The 25,944-nt window shown below is 52.9% G+C and overlaps 1 protein-coding gene across 1 annotated transcript; it reads left to right on the top strand.

Moving 5' to 3' along the window:
- The first annotated feature begins 1,134 nt into the window (after positions 1-1,134).
- LOC128267108 (la-related protein Larp4B-like) lies at positions 1,135-25,739 on the top strand. Its single transcript, XM_053003896.1, has 10 exons — positions 1,135-1,689; positions 2,642-3,266; positions 6,587-6,599; positions 18,976-19,698; positions 19,781-20,030; positions 21,078-21,218; positions 21,290-21,637; positions 21,717-23,351; positions 23,445-25,218; positions 25,285-25,739. The coding sequence occupies exons 1-10, from the start codon at positions 1,135-1,137 to the stop codon at positions 25,737-25,739; spliced, it is 6,519 nt and encodes a 2,172-aa protein (XP_052859856.1).
- Positions 25,740-25,944: the final 205 nt, after the last annotated feature.

Below are 25,944 nucleotides of genomic sequence, written 5' to 3'. Positions count from 1 at the left end.
AGAGAAGCTTGGTTCTGGCCATCGGGCGATATATTGACCGAACGCAAACACGGATAAAAAACCATCTTCTATCGAAAGTGAGAGAGAGAGAGAGCTACATAGTGCACTACTACGCACATCCTGCCTCCTTTTCATCACATCTCAGCAGCCGGCGCGTGAACCTGTGTGTGTGTGCTGGTGGGCGGGTGGGTGGTCAATTCCAAGAAGCCCACACACCCACCACCCAAAGGAGTACCGACACATCCTGCTGTCTGGGTTGAATTCTTCTTTCTTTTTGTGTGCTCGCTCTGTCTTGTTTGGCCATCATTTTGGGTTAGTTTGGGCGATTGTTTGGGTTTGGGAGTTGCGCTGCTCGGGCGTTCGTGGTCGTCCTCCTACTGTTACTACCCGCGGCGGTTAGTGCCCGGTTTCCGAACTTTTCGCGAATCGATAAAGAAAGCGGCCCATCATATGGGACGACGCCACGAAGTACACGACTAACAAGTGTTTGTTGCGTTTCTTTTTCTTTTCTTCTTGGTGTTATTTTTAGCACACTCACGCGTGCCGTCTTTTGCGTATCGCGGCGTCACGCGGATCGCAACAATTTATGGACACCAATTATGCGGCTAAGATCGTTAGCAAATCAATAGCAGTTTCTTGTTTCTTGTTTCTTTGTCGGTCTTTGCTACCCTAGAGGGCCTGGACGAAGGCTTCTAGAAGTGTGCAAACTATGACGGTGGTGGCATATGTTTGAATTCGATTTGAATACGAAACTCACCAGTGTCCGCGTGCCGTGCCGAATGTGGGGAATGTGCTGCGCCAACGGGCACCGCAGTCTCTCGAGTGTGTTCCAGGATTTTGGCAGCATCCGGCAGCAACTGTGCCGGGAGATTGTGAAAACGGACGGCAATACCTGCCTTGCGAAGGCAAAAATTAACCGTGAGGCGTGTGTTGACACGTGTGAATGATACGGCCATGTGGTACAGTGAAAAACACTCGACCAGAGATCCTGGTTGATAGATAGAGGGCGCAACGTAGTGCGGTGATTGATTGACCATATGGCCCGAGAGATGCATCATTAGGGTTGCCTCAAGTTGCGACGTTGCTGGATACCGCCACGTGGGTGGTGGCACCCCGCCCCCCGTCCCGGCCACTATGTCGGTACGCAAATATCGAATCGTTACGTCGGCGACGAGCACCAGCACGAGTGGCGTTCCGTTCGGGAGTGTTGCGGGTCCGAGTGCCGCCGGAAGTCTCACGTCCACAATCGCTACCCTGGCCGGTGGTGGCGCCAGCCTGACCGGACATCACCATCACCACCATCACCACCATCATACACCGCCGCCGCAGCAGCAACAATTGCAACCGACAGCCCCATCTCGACACCCGCGCCACCAACCGCAACTCTCCAACACGCATCATTACCATCATCACCACCATCATCACCACCATCAGCAGCAGCAACAGCAGCAACAACAATTGCTCCAGCAAACGCAGTCAACGCAACACTCGTACCCCCCTCAGCAGCAGCTGCTTCAGACGGCCGTACCGACAACTTTGGCGACCCGGGAAACCGGGGCAGTCCAGCGGCATCTGGCTGCGACCCCGACCCCAGCGCCGACGATCGTCGATCCGCTTCCCCTGTGTCTGGACGCCAACGGAACCTACCTCTGCACTTCCTACAATCCACGGTGCTATATCATTCAAAAGGTGAGAAGGACGGGGACACTTGGATGTCACCATATGGAAGGTCCTTTTTGATCAGTTAAACAACATTCGGGTCCCTTCGTGAGAAGGAACCCGTTAAGAATCGTCCCAAAGTGGATCCCGTTTTTCTGAAGATCCCCAAAATGAATGGCAATTTAAAAATAGACAAATGCACAACTCACCCTCTCGGGTGGGTCCTTGCGGTGACGAAACGCGAAGTAGTAAAAGGCATCACAATCGGGTCGGGTTCGGTCGGATCCCTGCCATATGGTACATCCTGACGGTGGTTTATTTTCGGTGGTTTATACGGGGCCACGACCGCGGTGATCCCGCCCATCGCAAACAATAGACTGGAAGGGTATTTGGACGGTACCCACCATCCCTTCCTGGCGTTCCTTTGTGTCCGACCACGTTGGGTTACTTGTTGCTCCGTTACGCTCGCCATCTCTATCTCGCGGTTCGATCTTACATCTTGAATCGCGCACGGGTCGTGTCCGAGTTGCCGCACTTGAGACTAATCGAACTTTAATCAACAGGTACCCACGGGTCGTGTTGTGCATGTCCTTTATGGCCCCCCCCCTTTCGGGCTGCCTAATCCTGTCAGCAGGATCATCCGAGTCGCTGTCGCGTCCTTCAGCGCTCGTGGTGTCCTTCCATTTCATTTACACTGCCTCGCTCCGAGTGTCCTGTCCCGCCGCCGTGCGCACATGCCAGACACGCGGCATTACTCGCCCCGCACACACACACACACACACACACACACACACACACACACACACATACACATCCCGAAAGTCACGGGTTCCGTGCTCTATCTTGCTCCCTCCGAAAGTTTGCAATGAGTTACTTCCTGCGAAAAGCTGCGCCGAGCGGAACTCGGGATCCTTTGAGCGTTCCAAAGCTCGGTCCGGAAACTCGGAAAATCTATCTGCTTCTCTGTCTCGCCTTCTTACAGCTCACTCCGGCACCGGTCAGCTGCATTACGACGTACGAAGTGGCACCAATTTCGGCACAACTCGCCGGCTCAGCAGCTGTTCAGCCGGGGCTCAGCTATGAGGAGTTTCTCGGTTACGGCAAAACGGCCACCGGATCCACCATTCCACTGGTCGCGAGTGGAGTCGTGGAGCTTGGGGGGCCACTTGTCAACGTTGGCCAGCTGCAACCGTACACCGATGCCGGTTCGTCGACGATCGGAACCAATAGTTTAATAACTCTGGCCAATACCCTTACCGTGGCACTACCCAGCGGTGATGGGGATGTTTGCGCTCGAAGTGCCAACATTGTGAAGGATATCAATCAAGGCAATATTATTGGACCATGCCGCAACGTAGGGGTGAGTAGTGGTTCCACTAGTAGCACCGCTACCGTTGCCACATCCGGTGCCAGAAACGATTTGTTAAGTGTGATTGAAGCCATCGGTGCCGGGATAAGCCTAGAACCTAGTGAAAGTGCAAGTTTGAGCTCCACCATCGTCCCCGTGCAACCGGCACCGGCAGTCTATCGATTGACCAGCGGTCAGAGCCTGTCGAAATTGCAGCCCGCGGGTCTTACGTCGCTCGTGGCGAATGGAATTCCGGGAGGTGAGTGCTAAACTAAGTACTTAAATAATAAGATGAGGGTTATTTCAATGTTTGATGTTTTGATAAAATAAATATTATCTGCGGCATCTGTCTGCCGCGGTTCGCCGCGGTTATGTCCTCAAAAAGCTGTCGGATTGTGCCTCAAAGCACATACGTTAAACACCAATTATTCGTCTAATGCATTCTCAAAACCAGCGTGGCGCAGGGTCAACACCGTCTATTGTTTTGAATTTGATTCATACGTCGCTCGTTTGACCGTTACGAACCGTTTGGGAACCGAAACAAACGGTTGACAGCTCGAGAAAACCGATTCGCTCACGACGGGTCGGCCGGAGTGAGAGAATGTCCCGAATGTGAGAAGAATTCTCTTGTGAGAATGAGAATTTGAACCAACAAAGTGAGTAAGTTTGTCAAATTGGTCTCGAATTTTAGTTTGTAATTCCATTGAAGGTTATTGCTTTTCGCAGCGATTTCGTGCAGATTCCGGTGTTGAACGCAAAAAAACAGAACGGTTGGCACTCAGAAATCCATTTGCTTTTTATGCCGCCTGACCCAAAATTATCATCGACCGAACTTTGAATTCAAAAATTCAAACGTACCGTTAGACTCACATTCAGAGAGCCATTTCACGATACCGCGTACGGTTCGGATCGTTTTTCCACCGCTACACCTGCGATTTATGTTCAATTTGTACGAATCCTTTTCGAATTTTTACGAATCCTACATTTTTTGCAATGCAAATGGGAAACCAAACCCTCATCAGCCTGTCTGTTGTTCCTTCAGTGATCGGTGATGCATGTGTATGTGATGTGTGCAGCTCTCGAACGTGGTTTCTCTCTCTCTCGCTCTCGCACGCTGGCCGACATCGGGTGTGCGAAGAGGCACGATACAGCGACCGAGAGAGCTGAAAACGTCTACGCGGACGACCGACCGACCGACCGAGAGCTGCAGACCGCGGCCATTTTGGACCGAGAACGGATAGTTTCGACCGTGCGCGAGTGCCGATTGTTCGTTCCAGCCGTTCCAAGGAGGTCATTTTCGTCGCTGAAAACGCAGATAGTTTCCGCACGATCCGCTGTAGGTTTTGCGATTCACGTGTGTACCGTGTGTGCCCTAATTGTGCTACCAAACCGCCCCGAAGTACGCGGTTGGTGCGATTCGGTGCAATGCAACTGCACCAGCCGTCGTGTGTACGATTGTGTCGCCGACGACACGGGAGAGCGCGCGCGTCCGCACGGGTGTGTGCGTTGTGTGCAGATCGCTGTGAATCCATATCCGGCGGACTTTTTTTTTTCGGGAGGGAGCGATCATCGCAAATTTTAGTGTCATTCGTGCCCACATCCAGTCTGCCCCGTTGTGACGTTCTCCACTGGCTGGCCATCACAGATATGTTACTTCGCAATTATGTGCTGCGTGCTCAACAATGGTTCGCCGTTTTCCAATGTTTGCTATGACCAATGTGCAATTTATGGTTACGAACGCACTGCCCGCTGCGATGGAAAATGTACGAAAGGTCCTTTCGAGCGTTAACCAAATTTTCGCCCAAATCCGGCCATCGCTTTTCGTCATATCCCCCCTGGCAACGGTCACACGGTTGAATCTATTGGGTCCATTGGTTTCTCTCCCTCCCCCCGCGGGCCAGTACAGTGCGCGGGTGTTGGTGCGTACATGGTTCGGTGGGTGTGTGTGTTGGTACTTTAGTTGATCTAGTTGGCTCTAGCTGCTGTCCGTGCGGGGTGGAACACACTCATCCATACCGTGGCCGTGTGTCTCCGCGGCATGGCACTCTGGTGGTTTCCCGTGGCTAAAGAAAGGGTTTTGTGGTGAAGTTTCAAAAGAACAACATTCACCGCGAGTGTTTCGTCGTCGCGGCTGACGTTTGCTGCTGACGTTTCTGTGTGAAGACGTGAGATGAGGCACCTTTTTTGGATTTCACTAGAGAATGAAGTACGTGAACAGGATGTGATGGATGACGATTGGCGGCGGTGGGAAGTATGCGTGTGCAGCGCACACCATGTGTGCGTGTTCAGAGAGGCAGCGTATGACACGGAGAGTGCGAGAGAAAGAGAGATGGAAAGCAATAGAGATAACGCAAAGCAAAAAAAGGAGAAACATTATCGATGAAATGGGAAACCATGTGTACGTTCGTGACCAACAACGGCTCTAATGCACCGCTTCCATTGGTTCTGGGTAGCTCAATGTGTCATTGTGCTTATTAGTCGTCCCATCGGTTTGATGGACATTTGAGACAAAACGGTTGAAAATCATTGCCGCAAGCAATCAATCAGCAGAAGCGAAGGCGAATGAGTTGAAAAAGTCATCGACGAATCAACCGACAGCAGAGCGCGGCGGGGCCACGGGAGTGTGAGTGAGCTATTTTCTCTTCCCGAGCAAATCGTGGGCCTGTGTGCGTGCGTGTGATTTGGATCAGTGAGCCGAAAAGCAGAAAATAGTCGTCGTCGTCGTCGGACCGGATTGCGGTTGACGCGGTTCACGAGATTTTGTGCGGTGGCAGGGCGGCCGCCGGGGAGAAGAGACGAGTGACGATTAGCACAGTGAGACACAGTTCTCGCGACCGATCTCATCCTGCAATGGCAATTGTTTGCCCGTGATGTCGTGATCGCAGCTAGCCAGGGCCAGGATTTGGTAGGATACGTTTGTGCCCGTTTGTTTGCTTCCAATGGATACTTGGATCCGTGTGATCCAGGATACCTGGATACCTGGACAGCTGTAAAGACGTGCTTGTGTGAGTGCCCATAATTGTCGCAAGGAAGACGACGATCTTGGCCAACCGAACCGTGTACTACGATCCCAATATTGTGCAGAAAATGAGCATATCCTTGAGGATTATATCGTGGAAAACGATTCCACCAATCCTCAGAATCGAACAAATGGTTTCCCTATTTTCTTCCATTTTTGGTTGCACATTTTCTTCGCCTGGCGTGCAGGAGGAGAATATTGCAACGAGCGAATGGCCAAGGCACCATCACTACCACCTACACACAAATGCTAGACTATCTCTTCCACCTTCCACGATTGCCGCATTAACAAAAAAGCCGGTAAAAAAAGAAACAAAAATTACCTCATGTTATATAGCTTTCTCATTCTCTCCACTCTGTGCCAGTCTCGCTCTCACGGCTGGTTCTTGAGTCTCTGGCTGAGAGCGCGACGAGACAGCAGCAGGATCATCAGATTCCTATTTTGCTGCAGCCGGCGAAGAAAAAAAACAATGCGGAGGGAAAACGATGATGAGATGGTCTTAGGAACTGGTGACTGGCGCGGTTATCTAATGTCCGAGTTTTCATTGGCAATTCTTTAAGATTACCTTTCGAGGTAAAAGGATTAATCCGGGGGAGCGATTGAGCAGCGAATGTGCGACGAATCCAGAGTGTCCTTCAGCAAAGGTTACTTCGTTTTATTTGTGCCTCCGAACAAAGAAGGGATGCACTTTTGCAAAAACCCCACGAAGCACTGACAGGAAAAGCAGGGCTGCAAGATAAAACGTTAGAGTAGGCGACGGTGATGATGATGGGAACCTTTGACATTTGCGAGGTGGTCTGATAGAGCAAACGAACGAATCCTGCTCCGTTGTGATCTCGGTTGCTGTGCCTTCGGTGTGTGAGATTGTGAACTATAGTGGCCCAAGAGGATTGTCAAGCTATTTGGGATACCTTTTGGGTAGTAATTCTTCCGTCGCACCAGGAACTAGGAAGGCTCCTTGATTTGGATGGTAACATCATCGAATTAGAGCATTTTTTGAGCCCCACACAACGGCCCTTTGCCTGCTCCATCATCAGAGTTACCGTTTCGGATGTTCGGTTGTAGGTTTTAACGTTGAACAATTCAGTAACACCACCAGCCCCCGGCTGCTGTCTGCCGAAGGGAATTTCGAAATCATAATCACGATAGTGTTTAGGGCGCAAAGAGGAGAACGAGACAGAGAGCAATTCCCGACAGCGATCAAGTGAAGGGACACACGAGGCACGAGAGGGTCTAAATGTCATCATATTCTCACGCGCCATCGCCAGAAGAGCTCAACCTTCGCGGGTTGTGCGGGGGTTATATTGTTATCACGCTACTATACTGTTGACTGAAAGTGAGAGCACGACGGCGAACGAGTCATGGCCAGGAGCCGCTCGCCGCCGCCGCAAACCGTGTGTGCGTGATCGCTCTAGAAGAGCAGCAGGTTGTCGTGAAAAGCCGCCGCGCGACGGGCGTTAATTTTGACGGGTGCGCCCGTGGGGCGGCGGCGGCGGGATATGAGGAAAGTGCTAACGCGGCAGCAGCAGTAGGCCGCGACGAGAGTCCATCGGTGATTTTATTTCGGGTTGCTATATGGGAGATTTTTATAACGTGTGTGTTGTGTGTTTCTATCGTAGTAGCCCCCGGTTCGGAAAACGCTATTCCGTGTGTGGTTGGTTAATTGACGTTACGGAAAGTCACCACCCGACGACGACGACGACGGTCTTTCCTGCCGACTCCGTGTGTGCGAGACAGAGAACAAGTGAGTGAGCGAACGGGAGCCAGTTCGCGTGTGTGGTGTTACGTTTTTTTTGCCCTCCCGTCGTTCCAACCGGAGGTCCGTCCAAGCGCGCCCTGTAACGTTAGTCTCTGTGTGTGAGTGCGTTTTGTGCCCGTGCCCGTGTGTGTGTTCGTAGCTGCCAGCCACGCAAAACAGAGCCACGGCCGCCGCCGCGACACGACATAATTGCGTTAGCAGTTCGCGGGAAGCAGAAGAGCACACGCACTGCACCGCTTTACTGTGTCTGTGTGTGTGTGTGTGAATGCGTGTGCTGGTGAAAGACAAGATCCGCCGGAGAGCGGTGACCACCACCACCAGTAGACGGGGTTCGCGCTAACCCGCACCCGAAGCCGACCCACATCCCTCCCTCCCGGAATATGTGCGTGAAGAGTGAAATTGCTTCCAGCCGTGTGCGTTGCTTGCTGCGATGTGAATGAATCCGGCGCGCCGCACCGATCACCGAGCACGCCGAGACCGACGTCGCCTCAATTGACGGTTTCTCTACGACCTACCAGGGGGGCTGGTGGAAAAATTCTTTCCCCCCCTCGCGCGTGTGTGTGTGTGGCGTGTCACGAGTGAGTGGCACGCGCCGTACGAGCGCATTAGAATCGTACCACATCAACGACGACGGATCGAACCGCGCGTGCCGCGTGAATAATCGAGCGAGGAGCCAGGATTACTATTCAAAGTCGGAGTCGGAATCGCGGAGCAATCGCGGATCGCGATCGTTCGCAACAGAACGATCGAACGATCGGGGAGAGCAACGGACGATCCTCGATATCCTGGCGCACGGCGGAACTCCACAACCACCACGGCTGGATTAGAACGCGCGCGGACTCTCGGAAGCGGAATCGAGCGGACACGACGCAAGTTCCGTTGCTGCGGGGGGCTCCAATCGCCGCCGAAAACCTTCTGCGCATAGCCCCCGGGGGGGCTCAAGCAGCGGGCGAGTAGCGGAGAAAAAGTGAACGACGGATTGGTTGAGGAAGCAAATCTTCAAAATATGGATTCTGGTAAGAAAGCGGGTCCTTTCTAGGGAGAGCGCTCTCAGACGGATACAGACGAATCGTCGTTATCGAAAATGTGGGTTTTTCGTTTCTTTTCCTAAGACTCGGCAACCGATGCTGATGCGGTCGGTGATAGCGAGCGCACTCATCGTGGAGAGTGGCGATAACAGGGACAAGAAGCATTGTAAATTATCTTTCTCCGTCGCCATTGTCGCAACGCCAAGCGCCCCGCCGCCGCATGTGTTTCGAATTTCATAACATGGCGTTTCGTAATTTGTCCTATCACGCGCCCGCCCGGAACGGGACGGGTGATTAAATAATGATTAGGAACGACGATCCTTGTCTCGGAGCTCGGATTGAGGAAACTGGAGGGAAAGGAAGGAGGAATGTCAGTCCTGTGGGCGCAACAGGCGAGGCCGGCCGGACACCGGCGGTCACAGTATCGCCGCTGATAAGACCCCACCGCTCTCCGTGAAGTCGGATTTACAGAACTCTGTTGGTTTCGGACACATTCCAATCAGCCAGCCGGTCAGCAGGGCTGCCGTGTTTCCATCTTGTGCGGTTCGTGCGAAGTGCACCGGGAGAGTGGCCATACCCGAGGCGGCTATCTGCCTCTCCAGGGTTCCTCCGCATGTTCCTCTTGCGGTGGACTCAGGAGAGATAACGCCACGACCAAGAGACGATAAGTGAACTCCCCGATGGAAGTCCCCGTCTTGCCTTTTGTTTTTTTGGGTTGGCGTACGGTGGCCAGATGCTTCTTGCGGGAACCCTGCGACGTGGCACACCACGTTGGTTTTCGCCCGTGGCTGGGAAAACCCAACTCGCGCAACTCGCGAAACTATGTTTTACTGTTCTTCACCAACGTGAGGCGCACACAAGTAGATTAATTGATAGTCAACGGCAGCTCAGTGGTTCCAGTGCGGCGCAATCCCAGTTTCGTGTCGCGCATGGTTTGATGACAATTGCATCAGCTGTGTGGAATTGTGTGGTGATTCATCCGTAGTTTCGCACACCCGCATTACGTCATGGAAGGGTGCCTATTAGTTCCTTGCTACTAACTACAGGGTGATCCACGAAAGATATTTTTTTCCATTTTGGTTATAAAACAAAAACGCTTTTTGGGTACTTGAACATTTATTTGACAGGTTGATTCGTTAGCCTATTCGGTTGTCCTATTTTTGAGTTCGACTATCGATTGATCCTATCTCGGCAATGACTTTTGGAATTTCGTTATTGAGGTCTTCAATGGTTGTTTGTTTGTTCCAATAAAATGTATCTTTTACCGCATCCCAAAAATAATAGTCCAATGGTGTCAAATCGCAGTTTCTTGGAGGCCAATCCACAACACCATTTCTGCTGATTATTCGATTTCCGAAGGTAGATCGCAAAATATCGATCGTGGCCGACGCAGTATGGAACGTAGCGCCGTCCTGTTGAAACCGAAAGTCGGCCGAGTTTTCGGCTTCATTTTCACCGAAGAACTGATCAACCAAACAGTCACTCGTTTTGGGTGCATTGGCTTCTCTTGCACGACGTGTGGGTTTTCGAATAACCACTTTGGAAATAAATTTTTCATATTTCCCAATTATCTGCAACCAAAATTGTATTTTATGTTAAGTGTAGGTTCTTGCGGTTTTTATCATAACATTTGTGACTTAACTAAAACAACAAAGCATATGACTAGCTTAATGAAGGTATTGTCCGTCGTTAGCTACTACTTTCTGCCATCTTTTAGGTAGTTCCTCGATTCTGTGTCGATAGAACTTCTTATCTTTAGAAGCGATCCTCTCAGAGACCCATTTTTCAATACTTTCATGTGTGGGATTGGCCTTCAATAATTTCATTAGGTTTTAAAAGCTCAAAGTACACCACACCTTTCATATTCCACCACGCGCACGGCATAACCTTTGCGCAGTGAATATTTCGCTTTGCTTGCGGTGGACATGGTTCACCAGGCTGTATCCAGTGCTTTTTACGTCTACGTCTTACGTCTAGGATTATTGTACTAACTCCCCTTTTCATCATCAGTGACGATTCGATGCAAAAATCGTTGTTTTCTGTCGTGCAAGCAGTAATGAAAAAGTACTCCCCTCAAAAACACTTTACCAGGAACAAAACTTGACATATTCAAATGCTTGAAAAAGGTATTCTTTACACGTTAACAAAAAAACTTATACTGCGTTAGATGCGTAATGACAGGGGCTTTCAAACAAATATTTCATAACAAAAATATTTATAATATTTAGTGAGTAATGTCATCTATTGTGAAACCGCAAGAGCTAAGTTCTACACCTAATACATAAATTTGATCCGAGCTTTCAAATAATTGTTCATGCTTCGAAAAATATAAAAAAAAATAATTTATTTTATAACCAAATGGAAAAAAATATCTTTCGTGGACCACCCTGTACTAGAGGGGTCTCTTGCTACGTTATCAACATCGTCCACTTCACCTGGCGATAGACAATAGAGTTTGTCCCTTCCCGAAAGGATCTAGCGGGTTAGTTGGCCTTTCTTTTGCCACCTCAAATCGCGGACAATCAACAAACGACTCTTTTCTTATGGTTTATGTTTTTCTTGGCCACTTGCCTCTCCCGTGGCCACCACTTATCACGATCGTTTCGAAGAGCGTACACCTTGCAGAGCTTCTTTCGCAGAGCCCGTCATGTGTGTTGTGTGCGTGTTCGGCAATCGGCCACCGAATGGTGCGTTGTGGTTGTGTGGCGCTAGTAAGCGGGTGTCACACGCGGGGAGGGCCAAAGTGACTTGCTGTGCAGCAGGTACCCCGCGAATGCCTGACGACGCACGCACACTTCTTGCGGACACGGTATTGTTTCGTATCGCTCTCGAGCCCGCCCCGCGCTGGATGATGGAAGCAGTTTTCGATTTCGCATTTTCATGCTTTCAAAAACCCCCCGCCGCACGCGGCCACTCGCGCCACTATCGGGCCCCAACATACACACACAACACAATCCGTTCCTTTGCCCCGGGGGCGCCCCACAAAGAGCATTGCCAAACCAAATACGCAAACCCCTTTCGCGAAAGAGACCCCTTTTTAAGTTGCTTTCGTGCTGAGTCTTTTTGCTGATTTTTCGCTATTTTTGCGTCCGTTTCGAGCGAATCCGGCGGCGGTAACCGAAGGGGCTGCTGCTTGACAGTGGATGGGCCCTCTGACTTTGACTTTGCACAATTTTTGTGCTGCCCGCGAGGCAGTTCTCTAAATCCATTTCCAATTTTGTTTAGCAAAAACACAGCAACACAAACAACACCCAACATTAAACACAATTTCCGTTGGTCAGCTTTTTAACTTCCGTCCCCGTTGAAACTCAGCCACGATCGTGTGCTTTTGCCCACCGAGACACCTCCCGACGATGACGACGACGACGACGTACCTTTCTGCTGCACGTTCGTCATCCTTGAGACGCAACTAAACCACTCTCTGGGGTGGACCCCAAGCCACGGACACGGGGTGGCTCGGAACGCGGTGCTAATAACATGGTCCAGAGATCGGGCGTGTAAAAGCTTCTCCTCTTCCTCCGACCGGGCCGGGCCGGCCGCCCCGGTCCGGCGTGTGGTCGCGCTAATTAACAGTTCGTTTTGTGAAACGGTTCAACGGTTTTTATTTGCTCGGCGTTTCCCTTCAACCCATTGGAAGAAAGACCCACGGCAAAACATTCGACACCGTGTGTGTTCGATGGTTATGCGTTTGACGCCCGAGGCTTCCCAAAAAATCTGGCTCAAAAACGCGCCTTCGGACGATGCACCAGCAGTCGCGGTGCAGTCTTCTATTTCGAAACCTTTTTGAAAACATCCCCCGCCTAGAGACGCGCCTTGGCCTTGGCCGAAACTACCCCACAGCGCAGCTTGCGTTTATTGCTCCACACGCACCGATGCCGATCATCATCTAGATACGCAGAATGAACCAAATCGGCGGCGGCACCGGCCGCGTTTTGCGATGCACAACGCGCGCGAGACACGGTGTCGCGCGATATCGATCTCGAAACAGCTTAAATTGCATTCACGCGGGCCCCGAACATCATAACATATTAGATTGAGATTGATTGTTAGTCCCGGGGGCCCCCGCCGCCGGACATACCGAAACCGATCCCCGAACCGAAAGAGAGTAAAAGTGTGTGCTCCACTTTAGAGTTTTGGAGGGGTGTTCCGGTTCGGCGAAGGAATGTCCCCTGTTGTCGTCGCCCTTCTGGCGGATGGGGGTCTACGATGGATGGAAAGGAAGTTTTCGCGATCGCGATCAAGGAGGTATCTGTGGGGTAGAGGTGTAAAACAAGCCCCACCCGGCGCGTTGGCGCGCTCTGGAATGTGGTTTAGAATGCAACCACGCGTCACGGCGCGGGGTGGTCGCGGTTGCGGCGAACCCTATCATCAGCATCTCTCCCTCTCTCGGTTGGGCTCTTGGGTTCCAATCCATTTGTTTCTCTGATAGGAGGCCAATCGTTGTTTGAGATGTGTGGGGCAACTATCATCGATCCGCCGCCACCCAGCTAAGGCCCATTATTATTGGTTGCCCTACACAGTGCTGCCAATCGCGATCTGCAATTCGAGAGACCGCTTCGAGCGATTAAAAGCTGCTGCGTGCCACCAGGACAAAGAAGTAACCCTTACTGCTGTGGAGCTAAAATGCAAGAAAAACCTTTCCAAGCTCAAAATGGAACCCTCCCCGAAGTAAGAAGCTTTCAAAACCCCTTTTGGGTTATGTTTTTGTGGACAAACCCCACTTGGCTTAGCTTATTAGCACCTACTTTTGGGATCCGAGATACGCGGCGGGGGCCTCCCGTGTAGGCTCCTGCTCCTGCTGGGGTGTCGTCAGAGACCACTCGGCGATCGTTTGCTGTTAGCAAACATTGTAAGCAAGGGCTTGGCAGAGCACACGGGAAGGAAAGGTTTTTGGTGTGGCCAAACTCTAGTTCCCAATTAGTTTAGTAGCGGGATCTGTGGCTTTCTGTAGAAAGGGCCATAATGCGCGCTTCAAATTGTCTACATATAAGGTTGAGGAAAAAGAAATCCATTATTTTTGTGTGAATTTCAAAACTGTATTATAGCTGCTTCCGATGGTCCGATGGTTCGTCAAATATGCACCATTTTATTTGTTAAAATTTGATGCCTTATAAAGGTTAAAATGTATCGAATTGTTAACATCCTGTAATTCATAAACGAATGTAACAAATAAAAAACAACGAAAGCATTTTTTTAAGTGCAAAGTATCAGCTTTAAAAGGAGCCTAAACTTGAAACTGTAAGATCGATACTTCACGAGATATCGATCACTAAAGTCATCTACCGAGAAAATAATGGATTACTTTTTCCCTAACCCAATATTTCCAAGTCTTTTCCAATGGACGGAAGAGGTGGCCCGGTCTTTCGCCCCCCACAGGCTGCCCGACATATGGTTAAAGTTGACTTACAGCTGCACCGTCGTCCTCCCGTCGTGGGGGATGGTCAGCATCTGTAACGTCGTCTCCTCGTGGCCAGAGTTAATTTGGTCTCGGTCTTTCTGCAGATCGCACCGGGTGTGTCACTTGCACTGAGAAGACCCAAACAACGTGTGCCAAACATTCCTTTGCGTTGATATCTTGCGTGTCAAGTTCTGCGCGCTGATGAGATGATCAAGTGCCAATCGGATGTCAAAACAGTGTGGCGGCAGGCGGATCTCAAATAGGTCACACGATCACTCCGAATGTGCGTGACGTGTTTGCTGTGATCCTCTTGCTCGGGATTGCCCCAAGCCACAGTGCTTTAAATGTTAGCCAGAGGCACTTCCCGGCCCAGAGGATCCCTTTCACTTTCACGCACCACATTTTGCGCTCTCACAGGCCCATATTCCCGTGGACGTGGCCTCCCGCTGGGTTTTTGGAAGGCTCAATTTCGGTTTCTATGCCCCGCGCCGAACGAGAACGGGTTTTGTGTGCCCCGCGAAGAACCCCGTCCGTCCGGTGGGGAAACGTCCTTTTTGTTGCGATCGTCAAGCTTTTTAAAGGTTATACGGCGGCCGTCGCCGACGATCTTCGCATTTTAGGTATCGCCAAGAAAAGCGAAAGATGAGCGCTTAGTAGAGCGCGCGTCAAGCCAGTTCTCTTCGCCGCGAAGGAGGAAATGCCCCCGCGTGTGGTGTCCCTCTAACGCTTGTGCGGGGGGCACAGAGCATCGTCTGCTTTTTGAGCCCCTCCGCAAGGGGCACGGTGGTGGCCCCTCCGGGGGAGTTGTGGCTAAATGTCTTAAAATGGCTAAATGGCTTCTCGTTGTGGCTAAATGTCAAACGCGACGAATCTCGCAAAGGCGGCGCTCCCGCCCCTCTCTGTCGAATAGTGGAACCCGGTGGCCGCACTCTTCTGGTGGTCATCCGGTTGCTGGCGAGGGAGAAGGTCAATGGAACCTGTGGCGAAAACCTGTTACGCGGGTGCCAAAAATGGGCTTGATGCGATAAACCGGCACGCAAACCCGGCCGCGGAGATCGCTTCGAGGTCGCTGCCGGGCAGAAAGATCACCGGGGGAAAATATTTGCACAATCCGTCGCGCCGGTGGTGTTTGAGAGGCGAGTTCGATTGATTGGCTCCGTCCGTGTGCCTGGGAGCTCCTCAGGGACCGCGAACTCCTTCATGGCCCGTTACGTCGAGGTAACCTACATCAGACACGACGACGACGACGACGACGACGAGCATAACTCTGGTGCTGCCCCCAGTGCATCGTCCTCTCTGGTCACGAACAGGCAATTTACATGACGCGCCCCCCACCGGCCCCCGATTACACCAGACACCAGGCTTTTACTGACCTATCTTTTGGTTTCCGTTCTTTTTTAGGGTCACTTCTACTAGCCTCTCTCTCGAAGGTGATTGATTGAGTGTTGCGCAAAGGAATCGATCCGAAAGTCGAAAGAATCGATCCCTATCGAGTGAAGTTCGCTATTAAGAAGCGCTCAGACACATTCTTCGCATCTAGGGCATCTTCTACTGCTCTCCGGATTCCGGATTTGTGGGGCGCGGGACACAAATTGGGGTCGTTCCCGATAATACGACAGGATGTGTGGGAAACTCTCTGTCGCGTACACTCTCTCTCTGGTGGGGCCACAGGTGAATGACACACGGACACGGACTCCCTCTCGCGCGCGCACTTCATCGTCTAAATATGGAACCGCGCGCGCGTCGTCGTCGTCTTGAGCCTTATTAGCGCACCGGTCCGTCACCAGTTCGTTCGTTGTTGGGTTATTACCAGGGTGTTCATTAAGTTTTGCGGGTCGATAAGAAAAACACAAATTTTATGGTTTGACACTTAATTATTCAGTATGGCCTTCCTGAACAGCAATACACAATAGACGTACAGAATTTAACGAAAAACTCTTTCTACACTTGAAATTTTTTAAGTCTGGAAACAGATGGAAGTCGCTAGGGGCCAAATCTGCTGGTAAATACGGTGGATGATCCAACGATTCGAAGTTTTATTGATGGATTTCTGGGGGTCCGGCACCGGGTCTTTTTTCACGACTATTTTTCCTTTACCATAGTTGGTCTAAAAGGTTAAAATAACAATCGGAATTTGCTGTTTTACCAGTTTGCAAATAACACACAAATAAAATTCCTTTCACATCCCAAAAAAGTGCGATTTCGGGACACGAACACGGATCCGAAGAACTAGGTTCACGCCACTCCTTAGCCTATTGTTTTGATTCAGGATCATCGTAATAGATACAAACCTCATCCATAGTGATGATTAAATGCACAAAATCCACTTTATCCTTTTGAAGAAGCTCAAAATGTTGCCGAGAAAGTTGCATTCGAATGCTGTCTTTGGACGTCCTTGAAATAGATCGCCTTCAAGGCTTATACGACCACGTTTAAATTCAGAAACTCCTCTTCTAATGTACTAATTAAAGGCGAAGAGTCCTTATACACTTTCTACATTCGTCTATAAATTTCCATTGCTTTTAAACCTTCCAAATATTCAATATTAAATGGCTGGTAAACAAACAATGAAGCGACCGATTAAAATGAAACTTCACATACGTTCATATGAAGAGTGTACCAATATAACAAAAAGGCTCGTGGCAGCGCCCTCTGGTTTCGAACCGCAAAACTTATTGAACACCCTAGTATCTTGCTTTAGTCCACTCTCTCTCTCCTTCTCTCTTTCTTTGTCTGCCTTTCGGTGGCCGACAGAGTACGGAACTGCCCCGGTATGTCCCCCCCCCCGTAGCACACCCTAAAGAAGGGAGGGCACCTTTTTTTTGGTGATTTAACGGGAAAACCGGCGATCGATGGACGTGGACGTGTTGCTCCCCTCCATTATTGTAAATGTGCTTTTAATCGTTCCCAATTTTTTGGGCCGCAAAGTTGTCGAATCAAAATCGAACGAAATCCGTTAAGAAGCGTTTTGGGGGGAACCGACGTCGTTTCGACGTCCCAAGGCGGACTCGTGCCAGTCCGCCGTCCCTTTCGCTGTTTCGAAGTGTGTCTAAAGTTAGGTTATGTCATCTTGTCCACGGTCTCGGCGCTCGGTTGCTGCTGCTGCTTCTCGGCTCTCGGCGGCGACCCGCGTTTTCGGTGTGGCGGCCGCCGCGGCTGCTGCCACCGATTGTGGCGAACGAAAATAACCTACGAACCGACCGAACTGCTCCATCTCTTCTCTGTGTGTCCACCCGTCGTCGGTCGGCGGGTCGGTTCCTGCGCGCTGCAACATCTGCGCTCGGTCTCTGGCTGGCGGTTGACTGTGTGTCCGTCGGGCCGATACTTTGTGCGTGTGTTTGTGTGTGCGAGTTGGAATCTTTTCCTCCGCATCGGCAGGTCCGTCTTATCCGTTCGTGTCCTCGATGACATATGGGAGAGTTTATCGACCGATCAGTCAGTCACTCGGCGGGGGAGTCCCTTGGTCTCGCGGCGACGGCGACGGCCAGAAGAACGATCTTCTCCTGCCGCCGTCGATGTCCCGCCGTTGGCCGGCAAAAACGTGGCAATCTACGGCGCTCTCTATGTGGGTCAAATCTTATCCATCCATCGGACGGTTTGGGATGGTTTTCAATTTTGAAAATAGGCTCCGTTCGATTGCGAGTTCGAGCCACGGATTGCCAGTCCCTCCGTCGTCGTCGTCGTCACCTCGTGGTGTGGACCTTGATTCCTTCGTGGCTTTGCCGGTTCAATAACTCCCCCGGGGGCATGTGTTTGTTGCCGCCCGTCTGTGTGCTTTCTGGGCCGAAAGTGGCCCCTAATTTGGCCAAACCTTCCCCTCGACGGCGGCGACCCGAAAGCTGCTTGGCTCGATGAATAATTTATGAAATGTGTTCTTCTTGAACAGCACGGCGGCGGCCGCGGCGGTGACTGGTTTTACCACTGTATGTGTATGTGTGCGCTGGCCAAAGGTAACCGAGAACCATGACGGGGTTGGATTTTGAAAACTTTTACTGGCGTTTGGTTCCTTTTTATTTCTCGGTCCCCCCCATCCGAAAATTCCCTCAGCGTCTTGTCCTTGCCCCGAGAGCCGCCTCGATTGGGTGTCTCCCATTTGATAATGACATTTGCACGGCCAAACGACGGAGCGGGGATCGATCGAATCGGAATCTCGCCACGTGGTCGCCACGGTCCCCACGGGAAGGTGTCTCACCTGCCGCTCGGGTTTATTACACGCGGCGTGACATAATGACGCGGGGCGCGCGTGCGGCCAAAGATGCAGATTACTCAAGTGCCGAGGAGTTTTGGGACAACCATGGGTTGGATAATGGGTCGGCGCCCCAAAGGGAAGAATCGACTGGGTTCGGTGTGTGTGTGGGTTCATTTGCACAAGTGTCGGCGCGTCACGGCCCGCGTCACGGAGAACTTTGTGTGGTATAAATATTTCATGGATTCGATCCGACTTTTTAACTTTCACGTTCCGTCTCCCGCAAGGTTCTAAGTGATCCTCAAGCCCCCCGGGGCGTCCAGAGAGATAAACTGCGCATAACTCTCTCTCTCTCGCTTTCTGTTTAAAGACAGACAGAGCCCGGGTATGACTTTCGAAAGAACTTTAAGATAATTGTGTTTCGCCCGGGCCAGTGAACCAAATCGTACGTGTCATTCCTACCGACGGTTCGCCGCGGACAGTCCGGCGAATAAGTGGGATAAAGATAATCGAATCTCTCGCCGCTCGTTTGGCGAACGGAAATGCCCATTGGCCTCCCTCTCGCTGGAATGATTCAGTTTTCTCACTTCCGCTTCTTTTCCGTCTCCCGCAGGGTACGTGTTGATGAATGGTGGAGATACAGGAAAATTGTCGACCAGCACGGCGGCAGCGGCAGCGGCGGCAGCAGCGAGCACAATCATTACCAGTGGCATGTCCGGTCTAACGATCGTGGCACAGCCCCCACCACCAGGTGTCGCTGTGACCGCTGGTGGTGGTGGCGGCGTACTGCACAGCACTCTGGTCACGACGGCGGCAGGAACCAACCTCCCATCGACGGCCCCAGCGGCCGCCCCGATGGACTATGTCGTTCTGAATGGCGGTGGCGGTGGCGGCGGCGAGTCGCCTTTATCGATAACGCCGGAAGGAGGATACTACGCCGATGCCGGCGGGGCCACCGTTATGACACCCGTTACCAATACTGCTGCTCCCGTCGCCGGAAGCAACAACACTAGCAATAGTAGGAGCAACAATAGTCCTGCCCTCGTTATTAGCAGCGCCAGCGCCAGCGCCGCCGCCGCCAGTAGTCATCCGATTTCTTCGCAGCCGGACGGAATCGCCACCGTCGTCGCCACCGCCATCGATACCGGCAAGGCGACGGCCACCATCATCAGTGATAACAGTGCCGCTGCCGGCCACAGTAGCAGCAGCAGCGGCAGCAGCACTACTACCGAACACAACGGGATGCCTTTAGAGCAGCTGAAGCAGCTGCTGCAAACACAGCTTGATTACTATTTTTCGCGGTAAGTGACCGACCGTCGCCAGGACGGCGCCCCCAATGCCGCCCCGTCGTTTTCACTCTTTCCTTTTCCCCCGCCCCGGCAGAGAAAATCTCGCGAACGACACATATCTTTTGACGCAAATGGACAACGATCAGTACGTGCCAATCTGGACCGTGGCGAACTTCAACCAGGTGAAGAAGCTCACGAAGGACATCAAGCTGATCACGGAGGTGTTGCGCGAGTCACCGAACGTGCAGGTCGACGAGGAGGGCCTAAAAGTGCGCCCGAACCACAAGCGGTGCATCGTGATATTGCGCGAAATCCCGGACAACACGCCGGTCGAGGAGGTGAAGGTGAGCGTCGCGTCGTCACTCGGTTCCAACCCCGATGATGATCCATTGACCCCCCGGTGTCTCTCCTTTTTGTTTTATTTAAATTTGGAACTTTATTAGACATAAATGGTTGATTACATAAGAGCTAATAATTAATGATAATAATTATAACTAACAAATAATGATAAGCAAGGTTTAGGACAAGACTCGTTGGGCTTCTCAGTGTAAATTAAGGATCATTTTGAGAATTTGTATCTGATTTGTATTGACTGGAAGTTAGTTTTGGAGCATTGCGACCACAGAGGAAGAGGAATTTTTATAGCAATTTACCATGTTTTGTAGGTTCTTAATTGCTGTTTTGCGCTTACAGTGCTTGTTGATATAAGGGCTGTATCGTCAGCATATATTGCCACTTCATACGTTCTTGTTTTTGGAATGTTGGACGTGAATATATTGTAGAGCGAAGGACCAAGGATACTTCCTTGGGGGACACAAGCTGGAGCATTAGCAAAGTTGCAGAGAGCGTGTGGTTGACAAGTACATGATATCGTTTGTTGCAGAGATAACTTTTTAGTATTTTTAGTATGTGTAGCGGAAAATTAAGCATTTTGTGTAGCAGTGTCCATAGTGTCAAACACTATCGAATGATTATTCTATGTCTAAAAAGTCGATTTAGCTTTACTTAAGTGGTTTAACACTCTGGTTAATTGAAATTTCGTTGAGTGTCCTGAACGTACTCTATAATGCGTTTCAGGAGTACTTTTTCAAAGATTTTACTTAGAGAGCTAAGCAGGCTTATTGGTCTGTATTTTGCTGTCCTCCAGGCATTATGGAAGTAACAGTTAACAAGGCAAGCGTTGAAAAGTCGAGTGATGAACTGTTTGGTTCGAAGACTGAGTTGTTTGATAAGAATGTTAAAGATGCCTTCCATCCCAGGAGCCTTAAAATTTTTAAGGTTATGTATTTATTATTTCATTGGGAATGAAAAAATCTATATTTATTGTACAATTTGATGTTTCAAAGATACTAATTGACCTTTGCACTTTTATTTTCTCCGTTTTGTTACAGAACTTATTTCAGGGGGAAAACTGTCCGCGCTTCATTTCATGTGAATTTGCCCACAACAACTCCTGGTACATTACGTTCGAGTCGGACGAGGACGCACAGCGCGCCTTCCGGTATCTGCGCGAGGAGGTTAAAGAATTTCAGGTAAGTGGCCGCCGCCGCATTAGAATCATCGCGGAACACACTAACGCTCTCGCTCTCTCTCACTCTTGTAGGGAAAACAAATCATGGCGCGAATAAAGGCTAAACCGATGAATCGGCTTCCGATCACGCCGGTCGGTGGTGTACCGATGAAGAGCGGCTTGAACGGCTTCCGGACTACACCGCCACCGGGTTCGGCGGCCGCTGCAGCAGCCGCGGCGGCGGCTGCGGCTGCCGGAGTAGTGGCACCGTCGGCTGCCTCGACCGCGGCCACCGTCACGGCCTACGATCAGTCGGGAGCAGCAGCTGCGGCGGCCGCGGCACTCACCGCTTACCCGGGTGGCCAACGCTACATTCTGCAGCACAACGCTCCGCTTCCGCAGGGTACGGTCCCAAGCTTCAACGGACCGGTTCACATGTTTGTAAGTGTGCTGTGCTGTGCGCCACCACCGTGTTCCGGCACCGGCGACTGAACCCGCATTTCTTCCCTTCACTCTCTAGCCATTCCAGCAGCAGCCACTGTACTCCGGGTTTGTGCCTTCATGGCCGCCGGGTCAGGGCGGCTTCTTCGAGATGACTCCGTACATGACGCCGAACGGGATTCCGGCGCAGGTGGCGGCCTACCAGCAGCAGCAGCAGCAGCAGCAGCAGAGTGGTGCTTCGGGCGGCGCCGGTGGCAAACAGCAGAATGGTCGGTACGGCGGAGGCGTCCCAGGTGGAGGCGGTGGTGGCCATCGACAAAATCCTCGCAACAAACGCCAATCGCAGCAGCAGCAGCTGGGTGGTGGCGTTCCCAACAACGATAGTCAATCGATTGCAACGAACAGTGTCGGCGGCGGTGGTGGCCATCGGTTGTCGGCCAATCAGACCAACTACCAGACGGTGGCGGTGGCCGGCGTACAGTCGCAGCAACCGTCCTCCTCGTCGTACCAATCGGGCGCTTCCAAGGGTGCCGCCGGGTTGCTCGGGGCCGGCGGTGGCAAGCTGACGGCGACGACGACGACCACCACGTACTTTAAGGATGCGTCCGGGACGCCGATAGGAACGGTGTTCGTGCCTCAGTACGCTCACTACGTTCCGGCGCCCCCCCACTACGGTGTGCAGTCCGGTGGGGACGGTACAGGCGGCGGCACGGTAGAGGTGCTGGTCCGAACGGCCGATCCGCAGCAGCAACAACAGTATCACGAGGAAAACGTTGCTGCCGCCGGTACGGTCCTCGTGATGCCGTCCTACGTTACGACGACGACGGCCACTGTGGGGGGTCGAAAAAACAGCAGCAACCAGGTCAACGTGGCCACGCTGCAGCTCGATGGCTCTCAGCAGCAGCAGCAGCAGTCGTGGATCGCGACGAATCCGCCCCGAAGGACGACGCGCCGACGGAAGGACGAGATGCAAATGACGATGGATGGCAGTTTGGTAGGAACGGCGTCGGCGGCGCCCTCGGCGGTGATGTACGGTGGCGGTGGTCAAATGCGCCACGCTGCTGGAGGCTCTACAACGAGCTACAACGCCGCCGCCGCCGCCAGCGGTGGCAGTGTAAATAGCGGAAGCAATGCAAACGGTGCGAATGCCAATAACAATAGTAATAATAGCGCTAAGATCAACATGCATACTACTAGTCTCGCCCAGTTGGCCGCCTCCTCCGGGCCACAGTCCTCCCAGTCTTCGGCTGCCGCGTCAGGCGCTGGCACTAAATATCAGGGTCGTGGCGGAGGAGGTGCCCGTGGCGGCGGTGCTGATGCGGCGGCCTCCTCTGGCAACGGTTACGGTGGCGGAGCGCTGGTGCTGACCACGGGCGGTGATGGACATGCAGGCGGCGGATACGCACAGCATTCACACAGTCAACAGCACCACCATCGGAATTCGGCGGCCCCAGAATCGGCACCATCTTACCCACACGCTGCAGGAGGAGGTGGCCATAAGATGCAGGAAATGGTGCCACAAGCGCCGCACCATCATCACCACAGTCAGCCACAGCAGCAGCAACAGCAGCAGCAGTACCATCAACACTCGACGGCGATGTCCCAGCAACACCATCACAGCAATGCCCATCACCAACAGCAGCAGCAGCAGCAGGCAACCCAGCCAACGCACCATCATCATCAATCGTCTACCAGTCATCATCATCATCAGCAGCAGCAGCAACAGCAGCACCATGGGGGCCATCATCAGCAGCAACAGCATCCTCCGGCGCATCACAACCAATCCCATCATGTCCACCACGCTCAGCAACAATCTTCTTCGCAGCAGCAGCAGCAACCGCAGCAGCAGCAACACCCACCAACGACGGCATCGGCCGGAAGTGTCGCTACCAACGCGGCCACCGTCAGCAGCAGCACCAACAACCCGAGTAGTAGCACCGGCAACAGCAGCAGCAGTACCAGCAGTACCAGTGTTCAGTTCGATCTCGAACCAGCGGCATTTCCGCCCCTGCCCGGTCACGACGGGAGGAGCATCCTGTCCGGCGGGACCACCGGAAGCGGTGGCCCCAGCGCCACCGGCGGCAGCGCCGGTCGAGGAGGTGGTGCGAAGGGCGGCAATCAATACGTTGGCTCTGGGTTCACTTCCGCTTCCGGTGCCCACTCGGCCGCCATGGATTCCTCCACTACAGCAGCGGCGGATAGTTCCGCCACGACCGGATCCGTTGCGTCTTCCTCCTCCGGTGCCGGCAGCGCCACCACCACCTCCAGCACCATTGGGGGGCCGGTTTGGGGAGAAACCCATCGCCTTGCGGACGTCGTGAAGGGAACGGCCAAAGCCGTCCCATCGCGTCCTCCGCCTCCGTTGCTGGGGTCATCCACCGTCGCTGCCATCGTTGCCGGTACGGCAGCCGTGCCTTCTTCCTCAGCAGCAGCCCCCGCTACGGGTGAATCGCAAAGTCAAAAGAGTACACCAGCCGGCGGAAACGATGCCAAAACGCAAGAACTCGGTGCCGCCGCCGCTCCCGGCACTGGCAGCAACAATCAACAGCAGCAACAGCAGCAGCAGCATAACAACCCTCCTGTGATAAAAGGCACGAATGCCGCAACGACGAATGGCGGCGCAGGTGGCGGTGGTAGTATGACTACCGGGACCGGGGCCACTCCGTCGGTAGTCACAAGCTCCGGCGGCGGCGGCGGCATCGCAACGACAACTGCTAATAAATCCACAAAGACTGACGAATCGTTGCTGCAGATGGCCCCGCCACCGCAGCCAGCGGCTGCGGCCAGCAGTGACTCGCAACCGCCACCACCGGTGGCCGTTCGCAACGTATCGGTGGCCACCACCACCGGCGCCGCGCTCGCTGCTCCCACGATGGCCAATGCTGCTACGATGACCTCGACTGATTTCGCTTCCTCGACCTCGACCTCGAAGCAGCAACAACCCGCTTCGACCGCGAAGCCGGTGGCCACTGCTGCGACGGCACCGAAGGCACCAGCTAGTAGTACTAGTAATTTGGCCACCAAATCTCCGGTCACTCCGGCGGTGACGGCGGCTACCACCGCCGCCACTGCTGCCGGTTCATCCTCTTCCTCCTCAGCAGCAACGACGCAACCACCGCCAACATTTTCACTGCAAAACCATCCGCCGCTGGTGCCACTCGATACAAGCCACCACTCGGCGGTGCCTTCGGTAGGGAGCGCCACCCCAGCGCCACCACAACGGCTGAGCTACGCTCAGGTTGCCCAACATTTGGCCGATCAACAGTCGCAGCAGCAGCACCATCCTCATCCTCATCATCATGTGGTCGATAGTAACAAAGGTCCGGCTGTCAGTACGGCGGCGGCCAGCACCGCACCGGAGAAAGAAAACACCACTGCCGCCACCGCCGCCACATCGTTGCCAACAGCCAGTTCGACGGAAACACACGAGGTAGCGCCGGCTACCGGAACCGGCGGCAGCTCGACCGGTTCGGGTGGCTTCATCGGGGTCACGAGCAAAAGGAAAGACGTGACTCAGTCCGCCGGTGGTCCGCGGATGGCGGCAGGGCACCATCATGGCGATGGTTATCAACGAGGAGGAGGTAGGTTGCGGCATCGGCATCCGGTGTAATGGTCATTCCTTATTGTCCTTTTCCCCCTCGCCGCAGATACACGCTGCAATCAACCTGGTGCCGGTGGAAACACCACCAACACACGAAACGCCAAAGATTATCGTCCGTTTTCCGGCTCGGCAAGCGGTGGCCATAATGCCGGTGGCCAGCACCAGCAGCATTCCACCGGTGGTGGTGGCGGCGGCGGCGGCAGTAGTCTTCGAACGTCGGAACAGAACCACGCGTTCCATCACCGAGGGGGGGCCGGTGGCGGCGGTGGCACTGCCGTGGGTAGCAACCACCACCACCATCCGCAGCACCACCACCAGACGAAATCGATGTCGGGGGCCGGTGTTTCGGTGGGGCCACGGTCGACCCGACCCCATCAGCTCAAGGACTACGTTACCCAGGCGCCGCCGCACCACTCGCAGCAGCAGCAGCACCCTCACCATCATCCCCAGCAGCAGCAGCACCATCAGGGACCGGCGCAGCACCCGCGAAGCCCCAAATGATGGCGCTTAATATGGATCTAAAACGTACGGCCGGGGCCTCTATTTCTGCGGGGCCAACAGTAGAAAGGCCATTAGAGTTCCTTTTGCGCGGGGCGGGATGACGGGAGGAGGAAGAAACATCAGAGAAGCATATTCAGTCACAGGGTCAGGAGGAGGGTCTCAGGCCAAACGTGTGTAAAGCATCAGAGCTGCCTTATCTTTCTTG

Source organism: Anopheles cruzii, chromosome 2, assembly GCF_943734635.1.
Source record: "Anopheles cruzii chromosome 2, idAnoCruzAS_RS32_06, whole genome shotgun sequence".
Classification (NCBI taxonomy): domain Eukaryota; kingdom Metazoa; phylum Arthropoda; class Insecta; order Diptera; family Culicidae; genus Anopheles; species Anopheles cruzii.
The sequence above is the reverse complement of the archived record's forward strand: the minus strand, read 5'-3'. Positions and strand labels throughout refer to the sequence as shown.